This window comes from Scatophagus argus, chromosome 18, assembly GCF_020382885.2.
Source record: "Scatophagus argus isolate fScaArg1 chromosome 18, fScaArg1.pri, whole genome shotgun sequence".
Classification (NCBI taxonomy): domain Eukaryota; kingdom Metazoa; phylum Chordata; class Actinopteri; family Scatophagidae; genus Scatophagus; species Scatophagus argus.
The window spans coordinates 6,307,004-6,320,548 of record NC_058510.1 but is presented as its reverse complement, the minus strand read 5'-3'; the positions used below and the strand labels follow the sequence as shown (position 1 = coordinate 6,320,548).

The 13,545-nt window shown below is 42.6% G+C and overlaps 1 protein-coding gene across 2 annotated transcripts in view; it reads right to left on the bottom strand.

The window, feature by feature from the left end:
* Positions 1-786: 786 nt before the first annotated feature.
* flt1 (fms related receptor tyrosine kinase 1) overlaps positions 787-13,545 on the bottom strand; it is a 30,957-nt gene continuing 18,198 nt past the window's right edge. For both annotated transcript variants that reach the window (XM_046370824.1, XM_046370825.1), the window contains exons 13-30: positions 11,411-11,719; positions 8,693-8,839; positions 8,458-8,589; positions 7,365-7,471; positions 6,725-6,860; positions 6,113-6,217; positions 5,896-6,009; positions 5,662-5,750; positions 4,927-5,035; positions 4,740-4,837; positions 4,531-4,653; positions 3,857-3,968; positions 3,630-3,729; positions 2,364-2,469; positions 2,169-2,266; positions 1,885-1,954; positions 1,603-1,694; positions 787-1,049 (exon numbers count right to left, since the gene is read on the bottom strand). In XM_046370824.1, coding sequence (XP_046226780.1) covers positions 887-1,049; positions 1,603-1,694; positions 1,885-1,954; positions 2,169-2,266; positions 2,364-2,469; positions 3,630-3,729; positions 3,857-3,968; positions 4,531-4,653; positions 4,740-4,837; positions 4,927-5,035; positions 5,662-5,750; positions 5,896-6,009; positions 6,113-6,217; positions 6,725-6,860; positions 7,365-7,471; positions 8,458-8,589; positions 8,693-8,839; positions 11,411-11,719 — 2,210 coding nt within the window. In that variant the 3' untranslated portion in view covers positions 787-886. The remainder of the gene's footprint in view (positions 1,050-1,602; positions 1,695-1,884; positions 1,955-2,168; positions 2,267-2,363; positions 2,470-3,629; positions 3,730-3,856; positions 3,969-4,530; positions 4,654-4,739; positions 4,838-4,926; positions 5,036-5,661; positions 5,751-5,895; positions 6,010-6,112; positions 6,218-6,724; positions 6,861-7,364; positions 7,472-8,457; positions 8,590-8,692; positions 8,840-11,410; positions 11,720-13,545) is intronic.

The following is a 13,545-nucleotide window of genomic DNA, read 5'->3' as shown; positions in this document are numbered from 1 at the left end:
GAGTGCGTGAACATCAATCAATTTACAGTCACTTAAGATAAATGCAGCAAATCCTCACAATCGAAAAGCCAAAAGAAGGTTTACCGTCAATCTTTTCAGCTCTGCTGGTTTGGGGAAAAGGAATAGATGGTGGGGAAATTCACAACACTCAACTGATCTTTGTTCTGCTTTCATAATTCTTTGCAAGTAAAAATACAGCAAAGAACAGCTCAAGTGAATTTGGACATTGTGTTTTTTTGGTCAGTTTTGAATGACTCGATTCCACATTGAAACTATAATTAAAAGAGGATTAACTCTACACTCAGTCTCCAGTTTATTTGGTATATCTAACTAAAAGCAAAGGAGTCTAACATGGTTGTCTCTAATATTTTCGATTTTGATACTATTTGGGTGCTATTATTAACATTCAAATAAATACAGAAAGATAGCATTCTGTCTAACACAAACTATAACTCAGTGGATAATAATTCTTTTCCAGCATATAGTAGCTGTGAAGGAGGAACAGTTTCATACAGCTGTGTTCCTCTTCACAAAGCCCAGCACATGAGGTACCAATACAATAAGCTCTGTTAGTTGTAGGTCGGCAAATACATTCTGCATAACTGCATATGATTAAGTACTGTCAGGTAATACTTAGCTGCTCTTGGAAGGGGTTTTGTGTGGTTAGGGAAGATAATTAGGAGGCTTTGTTGTACAACAGCACGTGGATTTGGAGGAAAAGCAAACAGATTTGGTTAAAAAGGAAATAAAAAAAAAAACAGGGCAGAAGGATACATACAGGTATTATGGTGAGGTAGCGAACAGCAAAGTTCTGATTGGCTAAACATGATTAGAAGAAAAATACTTTTACGTGTACACCTGGCGTGGAGTTGGGCGAGAGCAGATGCTAGAAGGAGGGGTAGAGAAAAGCGGAGTTGTAGTCAGGAGGAGGTGAGCCGTCCACGTCAGACTCCCAATCACACGGCAAGATCGATGGCTCGTCGTCACGGAGACCAGTGACGTCACTGCACAGGAAAGGCACCTGGTTGTCCCGGCACTTGGTGAAGAACCTAAACACAAACGACATACGAATTCAGAGGTATTGTTTTTTTTTTTTATATTTACTTTATTAATCCCAAGCTGGGAAATTACTTCTCTTTAGCCCATCATCTGGCTGAACACATGCAACATGCAGGACACACAGGAGCAGTGGGCTGCAACTATCAAGCGCCTGGGGAGCAAATTGGGGGTTACGTGCCTTGCTCAAGGGCACATCAGCCGGCTAATGGAGGGGGGGGGGAGTATTTGTCGCATTAATCACTCCACCACGCCCAAATTTTTCCTGCCCGTCCGGTGCGGGAATCGAACCGACGACCTTCCGATCACAAGCCGCTTCTCCCACCTCAGCCACGGCTGCCGCATTATTATTACACATTTAGCAAAGAGACTGCATCCACAAACTGACATCCGTCATGCACATAAGACGTGCGCTCGTCTTTTTTTTTTGTTTGTTTTTCAAAACATCTGTATGCAGTGCTTGTGATTCTTCTTTCAACAAGCAGACAGTGAGTGTAATATTTGCATGTGTCCGGGAGGCAGCGATCAGAGCCGAGATGTCACCACCTGCTGAGTCTGCAGTTCCTGGTGTCGTCGCTCCACGTCAGGTGCTTCAGCTCCTCAGATGGCAGGACCATGCCGCTGTCACTCTGCTCGTCCTGAAGCACAGGGGACGCCGCTAGTCAGAGAGCTACTGGGCTTTCAGCAAGAAAATTCATTTCTGTATTTATAGCTTTTCTATTCAGTTTTGACAAAGTGAGGTTGCATGTTTGTCTCGTTGTCTCACCACCTTTGTAAGTTGTGTGTGTGTGCGTGCGTGAGCAAGCAGAAGTGAGAGTGTTTTCTTACGTCTGGGCTTTCTGGCTCCTCGCAGGGCAGTTCCTCAAAAACCTGAAGTGTGTCCATTCCCCTCATGTAACTGGATGGATTTGGTTAAGATTGAAGACATGAGTTGGACATTTCTTTTCTTTTCTCTCTGAACATGTTTCCTGCTGGTTCTGAATTTAATTTCAGTAATCTGAGGCGATTCTCTCTCATGACTTTGATCTGCACCTGTCTCGTTTATCTTTCTCTTTTGTTAAACGTGTACCAAATTGCATGATGTTTTCATTTTCTCTCTCTTGTTTCGTTACCTCAAGTTTGTGACTGCAAGCGGGTTTTCTTTGAAGGTCTCACTGCGACCGGTGTCCCCACTCTTGAAAGATCCCAGAGGAATGTAATCCTTCCCATCCTGTTAAAGAGAACAAACAAAGGTCAGGTCAAGGTGCGTCTTTGTCTTTCGTGAAGCTTTTCCGTGTCTTGAGAGGCGTTTTACAAAAGATCCTGACCTGCTGAACTCTTGCCTGCAGCAGGTCTCCCAGGGTCTCCACCAGGTTAGTGAAGGTGGGTCGATCTGAGGGACTGGCCTCCCAGCACGCCAGCATGGTGCTGTAACTGCACACACAGACATACAGGTATAGTGGTTCATCTTCAAACAGCATCAAAACCTTGATCACATCAGGGACCACAGCGTAAAAGTTTTAACTAAAACGTAAACATTTGAGCTTTACTTTGTCATAAATGATAGTAAACGAAGAACCTTTGGATTTTGGACTGCTGGTGGGACATAAGCAGCAATTTTGAGATGCCACCTTGGATGCTGGGAAATTTGGCTGCACATTTTTCAGAATTTATTTTTTTTTCCAGTTTGTACACCAGACAATTAATTGATTAATCATGAAAATCATTAGCACGTTAATCAATGGTGACAATAGTCGTTAGTTGCAGCCAGTGTTTGGAAAGTTCACTTTCTACATGAACTAGTTCAAAGTTCACTTCAATATTTTAAAATGAGCCAGTGCAGTTCATAGTTCATAATTCAAAATTTTGAACTAAGTTCAAGGTTCAAAAATGAACCAGTTCATAGCTTTTTTTTTTCTTCAATACGCTGCTGCGAGCTATTATTTGTCAAAATTATTGCCGCAGCCCACAGAGAACCACAGACAGTAATTATTTTATCAGTTTTAACACTGAAACTCCGTGTCAAACTCATCTTTGTATCCAATTTTGAATCCTTATCCACCCAGGGTTAACATTAGCACTGAGGCGACAGCCCTCAAATTACTGGCATTTCCCTGACGCTTTGTTGCCGCCCTGAATGTCAACGTTGTCGCATTCACCTTCAGTTTCACTGATGATTTTTACCATCTCGGTCAGTATTGACTTTTGCATAAAATTCTTTCAAATAGTCAAACGCCGTAAAGTCCGAGCGGTCCGAGCTCGCGTGGCCTTCGTCCACGCTCCGTATTTTGATGACGTGTTTGTTCGTGCGACAGGTATGGCAGCTGTTGCCAGGTTGGGCGGTTTTTCCGCTACATATTAAGGGCTGTTTACGGTGTGTTTAGCGTGGGTTTTCGCTTGGAAGGCTCTATGGAAATCTGGCACACTCTTGAACGAAGCTCTGTGAGAGAGCGCCGTTCACAATAGCGTTCATCAACCGGAAATACAGCGCGTCCAGGTCACCCAAAATATGAACGAGTTCATGAACCATCGTTCATTGAACGCGTTCAGACACAACACTGGTTGCAGCCCTAGCCGGAAACATGTCCACCCACATCTCGGGGGTGCTGTACTCAGGCGCTCGCATCCTTGTTCCTGCCTTCAGCCTGTGACAGAAGTCTTCATCTATGTGAAGACCAGGGTACGGGGAAGCTCCTGTTGGACAAACGCACACATGTCATTACATCAATATGGGAACAGTGTAAGAATTAAATCAACAGCTTCCAAAAGAGGCGGCGTTTCTGTATTTCACTTCCTGTTTACACTCTGAGAGATCTCTTACCCAAAGAGAAGATCTCCCACAGCAGGATGCCATAAGACCACACGTCACTCTGGGTGGTGAACACCTTGTCAAAGATAGACTCTGGAGACATCCACTTAAGAGGGAGGCGAGCCTGTCAGCCAGTCAGATCAGATCAGGTTTCAAAAGGCCACTCATGAGGAAACATTTAAAGTTTGGCTGGTCGATGGTATGTGATGTTCAATGCTTAATATTTGTAAAACATATGCAACAAGTTAATGTAGGGAGCAGCAGTAACAGGATGCACAATCCCTCTAAGTTGTAGTAAAATGTATCAGTTATGGCATTTTAATGTTGATTTGCTTGTGATGCTCAGTGGCTGCGAAAGTTATTTAATTTGTAAAATCAAAATATCAGGAATCAAATTATAAAAAAACCCTATTTTATCATCGTTTTTTAATGATTAATCTGCATCATTTATGAAGCTATAATGACCTTATGAATTCTAAAATATTGAATTATACTCAACTGAAACACTAGAATATGTAACATGTGACATAAAGTCAAACATTTTTCCCTATTGGAGTTTTGTTTGACTTTTGTTTTTAGTAGTGAGCTGTATCAGAATCTCATCTGTCATTTTGTAAAAAACAAAACACAATTATAATGCTTTGCAAATGGTGGAGTTTTGAACCAGATTGCTCACGTGTACTCACATCTCCCTTGCGGACGTAGTCGGGGTCTTTGTAGATGTCTCTGGCCAGGCCGAAGTCACAGATCTTGACCACTTTATTGTCAGAAAGCAAAATGTTCCTGGCTGCCAGGTCTCGGTGAATACACTGATGTAGAAATACAGAAGGATGTATATGAAACACAAAACAACATAAGTATACCTGCATCTGCACACGCACATCGAGCATCAGACCTTGCGAGAGGCCAGAAACTCCATCCCTCGTGCCACCTGGAAGCTGAAGGAGATGAGATCCTCAAGGAATAAAGGAGAGTTGGAGGCAGATTTGGGATCTAGAAGAAGAAAGAGATCAAGGACACGGATGTAATCAAGTAGTTTAATTTATCACCAACATAACATGAATACTGAGCTCCTGTCTCACCCGAGTGATTGTCATTTTCGTCTCTCTCATCACATTTGGTTCTCGTGTTGCTCTGGCTGTCAGACAGGCTGCAGACAAAGCCTGACCCTCCAGTCTTTCCTCCAGCCAACTGAGAAGGTGAGAAATCAGATGAAAGATGAAAAAAGATGAAAGATGAAAGTGACATATTTCGTCATTGGAGGGAACTCACTCCAACGAAATTCGTGCTCTGCATTTAACCCACCCAAGTGACGTGCACACACACACAGCAAACCCGGGGCAGTGGGCGACCGCGTGCAGCGCCCGGGGAGCAGTGGGGGTTCATTGTCATCGAATGTTTGATGACGGAGAGTAAAGGTTAGGACATTTAAAGGTTTGGGTGGACCCAAACTGTTGAGAAAAGGCTCATGTGTCTTCTGAAATTTGTTGAGAAATTCTGAAACATGTTTTGCTCCGTGCAAATGACCTTTGAGGCCACAGTGTTTAGTTATGTATAAACTTGTGAAGAAATTAAGGAAGTAAACATAGTGCTTGATAACAGATAACTCCTTTTGACCTCAAAGAGATTGCAGAAGTGAGTTTTTTAAGCGTGTAATTTTGCAATTGCGTGTAGCATGAAGTCAGGTTTTGTTTTTTCTCTCCACGTCAAGGAGAAGCTGAGGTGTGACACACACAGGCATGTGTGAAGGGATGTGTTTGCAAACCACCAAAATCCAGCTATCATGACACCATCTATCATCGTGTCTGTAGACTCACTGTGTTGTGCACAAACACTTCTCTCTTGCCCTTCAGGAAAGTGGAGAGATTTCCATAGCAGCAGTACTCAACAATGACCATCAATGGTCCTGCAAACACAGAAAAACCACCACAGATAATTGAGTGTGAAGGCACAATGACACATACTCTTGCAGGCACTGGCAAGCTCATTTAAACATCTAAATATGTGCAAACCACACACACACACACACACACACACACACACACACACACCTCCGGGCTTGGTGCAGGCACCCAGAAGGTTCACTACATTCAGATGATGTCCAATGTGGTTGAGGATCTTGAGTTCAGTCATCAGAGCCTTGTGTTCGCTGGCTGTAGCTCCCTCTGGTGGACAAAAGGCGGGAAAGAAACAAAGAAATTGGCACTTATGTTCTCCCACAGATTTGTGATTTTATTTCCTCAGAATACCAGGCCTCCGATCTTGTACCTTTGAGCATCTTAACAGCCACAGTGCTGCAGCCGGTGGTGCTGTCTATACCAAACGCAGACGCCTGCATCACTTTACCAAAGGCTCCACGGCCCAAAGGTTTCCCTGCAAGAGAGAGAGAAAGAGGGAGAGAAACTACGTGGGTGAGACTGACAGGGTGGAGAGGAAGGTGTGTTTTTCTATCTAATTGAGCAACTTTATTAATTACTATCCTCCATCCCGGATGTGAGCTGCTGATAAGAGAAGACTTCGGACCCCATCAACAGTCCTTCTACCCGAATCCCACCCTGATGCCAGTGAGAGCTCATTAGTTCCAGTCAACACACTTTACACGCCCCTCCCTCCGCCCTGTGCTGGAGTTGATTAGCTCCACAGCAGACAACACAGACACAACATCTGATTAATGGAATGAGAGTCACTCCCAACAATCATCTGATAAGACCTATGAGAAAGTCCTCCTATCTGTTATGTGGTCTGAGACACCTTCCCTCTATCCCATCGTTAGCATTATATTCCCAAAAATCCTCCACAGCTGAAATCAAACACGCTAAAAACATCAGTTTCTTTCATTTTTACTTTCAAAACAACAAAAGAAAAAGAAAAAAAGCGTACCTAGTTTGAGCCGCTCCCGGGGGAACTCCCATTGGTTGGGGTCGTATTGCAGTCTCTCACACTGCTCCTCTATGGGCCCCTCTCCTGTGTCCAGGATGATTGACAGGTATTCTGCTTTGGTGTTGGAGTTGCCGGGCTTTATTTTGCAAAATGGACAACATAGGCTATCATTAAAAAACTTTCTGTTCTCCAGGAAAGAAGTAGAGCACTTAATATGCAAAAACTGTATAAGAAATCAAATGTAAAGGCCAGTACCAGTACTGCACTATATGATAAAAGTAGTAGATTTGCAATTCCTGTTATTTGTACAAAGTTGAGAGCAGGGATTGTTTTGAAAATCCATTCAGCTGCTTTTAGGTAACTCCAACATCTGAGATCTGAAATTGTGGTGCCTAAAAAGCATTTTATTTATGAGTTATGTTCATTTAAAAATCAAACCTGGAGGACGGCCAGTAATCAAGCATGTAATGAAATAAAATGGTTCATGTGAATTCTGAAACCTGTTTATTCTCTCATCACTAACAAATATTCCAAGTTGTGTGAAACATGTGAAGAGAGACAAACTTCAGAGAGACCTGACAATAATATCTAATCTGATCTAATCTATTCAGCGTTCTAACAAATTTCAGCTAAAACTCACCTGCTTCAGTTTGCGTATGAAGAGCGTGAGCAAAAGCCACAAGAGAGTGGCCACCACACATGTGCAAGTGAGTGTGGGAATTTCCAGAAATGAGGCCTCTGAGGCACCTGTGCACGCACACACACACACACACACACACACATAACAGACACACGTTAGTGCTTAATCAGTTTCAATTTTACATTACCACAGATGACATTACTTGTGAGTCTGGGTTCAGCTGCACAGGACTGTGAAAGCGTCGCCTTTATAAAACTGGGGAAAAAAAATCAGTTAATTGTGTTTGTTAGAAACATTCAAATATATTCATTTCGGTTCATTTCAAATTTAGGCTAATCACAGACACTGCAGAGAAATCAGAAATGCTTCATGAGGATTACAGTCAATCATTGTATTTAGGTGCTTTGCATCACTACCTTTCCAAATGGGGGCACTGTGTTTTCACCATCACACCGTAATCCATGAACGCAACCGTCCATCCTCCTCATCAAATCCCAAGTTTATTTATTCTTTTATTTTTTTCTTTTTTTTTGATAAGTAGAAATGCTAACTGCAGTGCAGAGCTGAGACACAGGCTGGGCACTTCCAGAGGAAATAAAAACAGGAGACAGCTTCCTTCCTGACTGATCAGAACACACACACACACACACACTCCTCTCACCAGACCGGGGCTGGGAAGCACGTCCACCACCTCTGCCAGTGGATGGTGCTGAAACTGCGGTGTGTAGGAGAACCACAAGGGTCCTGCGTCCTCTGCCACCACCGGATGTGTAAGTGTGTGTGTGTGTGTGTGTGTGTGAGAGAGAGACACTGAGACACTGAGACACTGAGACAAAAGACTGAGTGTGTGTCCCACATTGGGATTAAGACCTTCTTTGATCAGTGTTTACTCAGAACTGGATAAACAGACCTATCCATATGTGTGACATACTGTTCTATATGTCTGTACATCCAGATGATACATCTATTTTCAGAACACAATGGACCTTCAGACCTTCCCGTATATGGAAGCCTCCCATCTTTGAGGAGAAGTAATCAGCCAATCAAAGGCACACATGCTTGAAAAAAACACTAGTGGTTGACAGATATTCACCATTGACCCATATATAGGCAGAGCTCTCCACGGATCCCCTCTGGTTGGTGGCCTGGCATGTATACAGGCCCTGGTCCTCCACTGTGATTCGATCAATATGGAGGGTCCCGTCCTCTGGTGATATTACAATACCTGAAGATGGTGGCACAAAGTCTTAGACGCTAGAATACAGAGACATTTTGCATCTTTGTTGTTTTTTAATCTATTTATGTATTTTTTTCAATTTTTTTGTTACCTGATCCCTGTGACAGAGCACGTTGGTCCTTGTACCATGTGACGGTTGGGGGTGGGACACCTTGGGAGGGACAACTAAGGATCACCGAGCTGCTAACGTTGACAGCCCAATCCGTTAAATTACTGAGCAGCACAGGAGGTTTCAAAACTGAAAGACGAAACACACACACACACATCATGAATAGCTTGGCAAATTACCAGCAGTTTAATGTAACTAAGTGAAGTAATCAAGTGCTGGGCTTACGTATTTCTATTGGATGTCATTTTATACCTTTATACTTCAAATCCACTATGTTTTAGAGGAAAATAATTTCTACTCTGCCACGTTTATTGGACAGCTGCTGATGATTTTTTGGCCACTTGGAAGCAGTGGAAACAGGCTGTAAACATGAGTACTGGTCCATTATCACCTTTGATAAAGCTAACCTGTTAGCTAAAGTGTTACCTGTTTCAGCAGACACAGAGCAACGTCAGCCTTCGCTGTGTTTGTTTGTGAACACTTGGTCAATGTAAGTCTAACCTTCAGTCTCCCTTTGGTTTTTGCTTACTACCAGTTCCTGAGAAAATCTATTTTTATAGCTGCTGAATTGTCTGCTGCTTTGCTGTTAGGTGCTCATGAGGTGGTTTATACTGAGGTTTTAGAGGACTGAATATAATTTCCTGCCAATGGACAGGAAAGATAAGAGCTAGAGTGAACCAAAACAGTCAATAAGTGCACCAAAACACCAAATCAGTTAGCTATAAGATGCTAAAATGCTCTGTATATCTGAGGTGATTACCAGTCTGTAAATGGGATCATCCCGATAACCAACCCTTATTCATCTATTGCTTATATAAAAATCTACATTACAGCTGCTTTGTACTTTGAGGTAAGTGCATTTTTTTTCCTTAAGCAAAGAGACTGAATATTTCTCCAACTGCTGCAAACTATCTTAAAAAACACCAGTGTTTACATGTGTTTCAGTACAGTTGTATGGGTAGTTATTTATAGACTAAGACAGATTTGTGATGAAGTGAAACCAGTGCTATTTTTTCCCACTGTTTTCTGGACCAGTGCCACTTCTGGACAATAATTGTGCAATGGTAGTGACACACTTTTCCAGAGAGTTCCAGCCTGTGAGTCAGCTGACACTTGGGTTCTCCTGGGCCCCTCAGTCGACCTGAAATACCCGGCCATACAAACCCATTTTTAAAAAGCAACAACAATGAAGTATTTCATCATGCTATTGGCTCACAATGAGTTGAATGTAGTTTTTAGTTCATCCCTCATGCACTATAATTACACTACAATACTAACGTACTATAATTAGACGAGATCAGACCTCGTTCCCCTCAGTTTGTCTAACCCCATGTTTTAATTTTCATCTTCAATCGCCTTCTTTTTCTTGCTTTTTCTCTCCCGCACTTATGCCTTTCTGTTCGCCCTGTATCTCTAGCAATTCCCTCACGGGGGTCCCGGGGGAGGAAGTTGACGTGTTGAGGCCTGATTGTATAGAGAACAGCAGTAAAAGACATGAAGAAAAGTCACTTAACCAAGGCGACTGATTGTTGTTTCCCCTATCTTCCTCCTGGACAACAATTGATGATTGTCCGCGGAGGCTGGGGCTTGACAGTGTCTGATTGGCTGATTGTTCCTCCAGCCCTGTGTGGGGGCCTGTAAATGTGGCATTGTGGGAAATACCATTGTGTGCTCTTCCTTCAGACAAGAGCTCATTCCCACGTGAAAGAGGTGCTGAGCTGGAGCGCCTGAGCAAAGGCAGGGTGGGGCCACAGGAAGTGGAGGGGGACCCAATTCCCAAGCAGAGAAACTGAGTGAGACAGTGTGGGTGTTTGTTTGCATGTATGTGCAACATATGTGAACAGAAAACATGGGGAGGCTTTGAGTTTTAAGTAGAGTGGGAGTTCAGCTTAAATCTGTGGTTGTTCTGTTCAAGAGCCCTTGTTCAGATGTGGGACCCTTGACTAATTCAGTCCTGGAGGATTCGTTCAGTTTCTGCCAACCATGATTTATATAGAAGCAAATAAAAGCTGCTAAAAAGGCTGTTTTGAAATGGTTGAGGCTGAAATAAAATTCTGACTTACTTCACAGAACTGAAATATTCTACTTTGAAAACCATTTATCTGAATTTATGTGTTGAATTCCTCGCTAAGCACAGTCGTTTGTTTTTGCAATTTTCTATCAGATTTTACTGAATCAGATAGAAGAAGCTTATTTCAAGTTATTAAAATCATATTAACCACATCTAAAATTTCAAGTCAAGTAAAAAGAAGTTACCAAACCTGGATTAGTGAAACCCCAGAAGGAGAGATTAGACCTCCGTCCTGACAGGATGGGACCTCAGTTTTCTGTCTGAATTTGAAAACTTGAGAAACTGCAAATTGAAATCGCGAGGAATTCAAAACATAAATTAACAAGAGGGATTTTTTTCGTAAAAGGTGAAACACTCGTTGCTACACATTCTGTTATTTTTCTGTTTTGTTGCTCTTGTGTTTGTTACTATCATGTCTATTTTACATTTAAAGCTAAAGGCTTAACTTTTCTTTTTTGAAAACTGTTTCATGAATAAATTTCGCATGACTGCTTATTTATTTATTGCAGCATAATCTAAAAAACATAAAAGCCAAAGTAACAACGTAAAATAATTAACGTCTTTTAAAACAGGGATTTCCAACTAGACGCTGAGGAGGACGATGAAAAGTGAATAAAGGTGTGACTCACTTGTGACCACCACCTGTGTGTCCAGGTGTGTCTCCTGTCTGGTGACGGGGTGGTGGGCGGAGCATCTGTAGGCTCCAGAGTCTCGGGCTGTCAGGTTCTTTATCAACAGGACCAGAGAGTTGGAGAACTCGCCTGATGTGAGCTGCTGACGACTCAGCTTGGCGCCGGCGGACTGGGCGCCCTCGGTGTCATTCACCCTTTGCCACGACAGGGCTGTGTACAGGTACTTATTTGCTACACAGGTGAGATGGAGGTCTCCACCCTCTCTGGGTTCCTCCCTCTGGCTTACGCTGAAGCCTCCAGGGACGTCTGAAGGAAACAGAGATGGAAAGATGTCTTGAAGGGGAAGGGGACGTGAGGGAGAGGGAGCATGAACAAAATGTAAGCCTTCACTGATCGTTGATGAATAAGCCATCTCAGTTTCTCGACATGCGAATGTGGTTCCTGTCAGGTGCCTGAAACCAGGAGAGCTGATTCGACTGATCCTCCATTTTTTTTAAACCTTTGACGACAATGTTGAATGGCTATTGTGGGTAAAAGCAGCTAGTGGAATACAGTGAAAAGGCTTTTTATTTACTTTAGCCATTTGAAACTTCCCGTGGAAACGGCTCGAGAGTTTCCTGATGGCAGATAGTGTTTATCTTTCCCGAACACCCCAAGGCCTCCAGAAATAAAGTGGACCTGCCAGTCCAAGGAAGTGCGCTGCGCGGGGAAGTGAAACGATAAGAGCCCCAGGTTCCTGTTTCGCTCTTGCTCACACACTAACAGCTCGCAGCCTTGCGCACAGTCGCATACACACTCATGCACACGCTCAAAAACAAATAGACACATAATAACCTTAACCTGTAGGCCTAGTAGCAAATCTAACATCACATCACGCACAAAAATACAGTATGTACCCAATGCACGTACGCTGCTGTGGTCTGCCAAATATTTCCACCTACATTAGTGTGTGTGAGCCACTTCACTGGTGACACATATATAAAATATCTATTTGAGTGCTTGTGTTTGTTTTCCGTGACAAAAGGATCAAATTTGCCTTTGCAGAATGTTTAATTTTTAGATGTGAATTTTCCTCAGTACAAAACCAATTTAGCAGCTTCCAGTTGGGATTCAGTGGTATATTTAGGCAGCGTCACGCTCTGTCCACAGCAGTGCAGCCCAGGGTGTCTCTCTGCACATCTGTGACACTGTGTCTCCTGTCTCACTGATGGTGACCCATTGTTGACTAACAACTATAGTCAGTATGTTAATGTGAATCCCCACAGAAAACTCAAAATTTACTGTGAAAACAGTCAAGACATGCTGCTGCAGGTGACAAAATATATTTTTTAAAAGATTTTCTTTTAAAAAAATCAAGGACATCACAAAAAGGTGGTTTAACTTGAAAAACTGGTGCTGAAGCCTCAAACTTTGACCAGTTAGAAAAATTTCTGTGGATTTCTGCTTTGCTCAGCTACATAAAATTCCACCGTGGACAATCATGTGTTAACACATCAGTAACAACTCCATGAACAGTCAACATATTACAGCAACCTGAGAAGTCAATTTTCTATCCCCATCGCCTTTCCTGCTTCTCGCCTCCTTTCCTGTCAGTATTTCACTTTTCCACTTTACTGCCTGCATTTACACATCTAACCCTTATGTTAGTTTAATGTTTTCTTTTATATGAAATTGAGGCCACAGTGTGTTTTGGCACTGTGTGTGTGTGTGTGTGTGTGATCGCTGTAATAATTCAAAGTCATAGTGTCACTGAGCAAAGCATAAGTGTCTGTGTATCAGTGTTTGCGTGTGGGGTGAAAGCAAATCACAAGATTAATGATGAATCCCATCATACGTGACATCATGTTGAAAAAACCAGTCAGTTTCCAGTTTCAATCTGACATAAAATGTTTCGGGAGACAATATGTTCTCATTCCTCACAGAAGACACTCTCTCAGTGAGTTTCAGACCGAGAAGATTATTACTTGTATAGTTTTTCATTGACTAAAACTCCTGAACAGGCAGGATTAAGTTATTTCACCCTTAAAACATTATTTTTGACTAAAATATCAGTGTGAAAATGATTTACCAAGCCAATGGTGACAAAGCATTGAGTGGATCAGATGATTCAAGCGTGGTTTCGTGTTAATCCC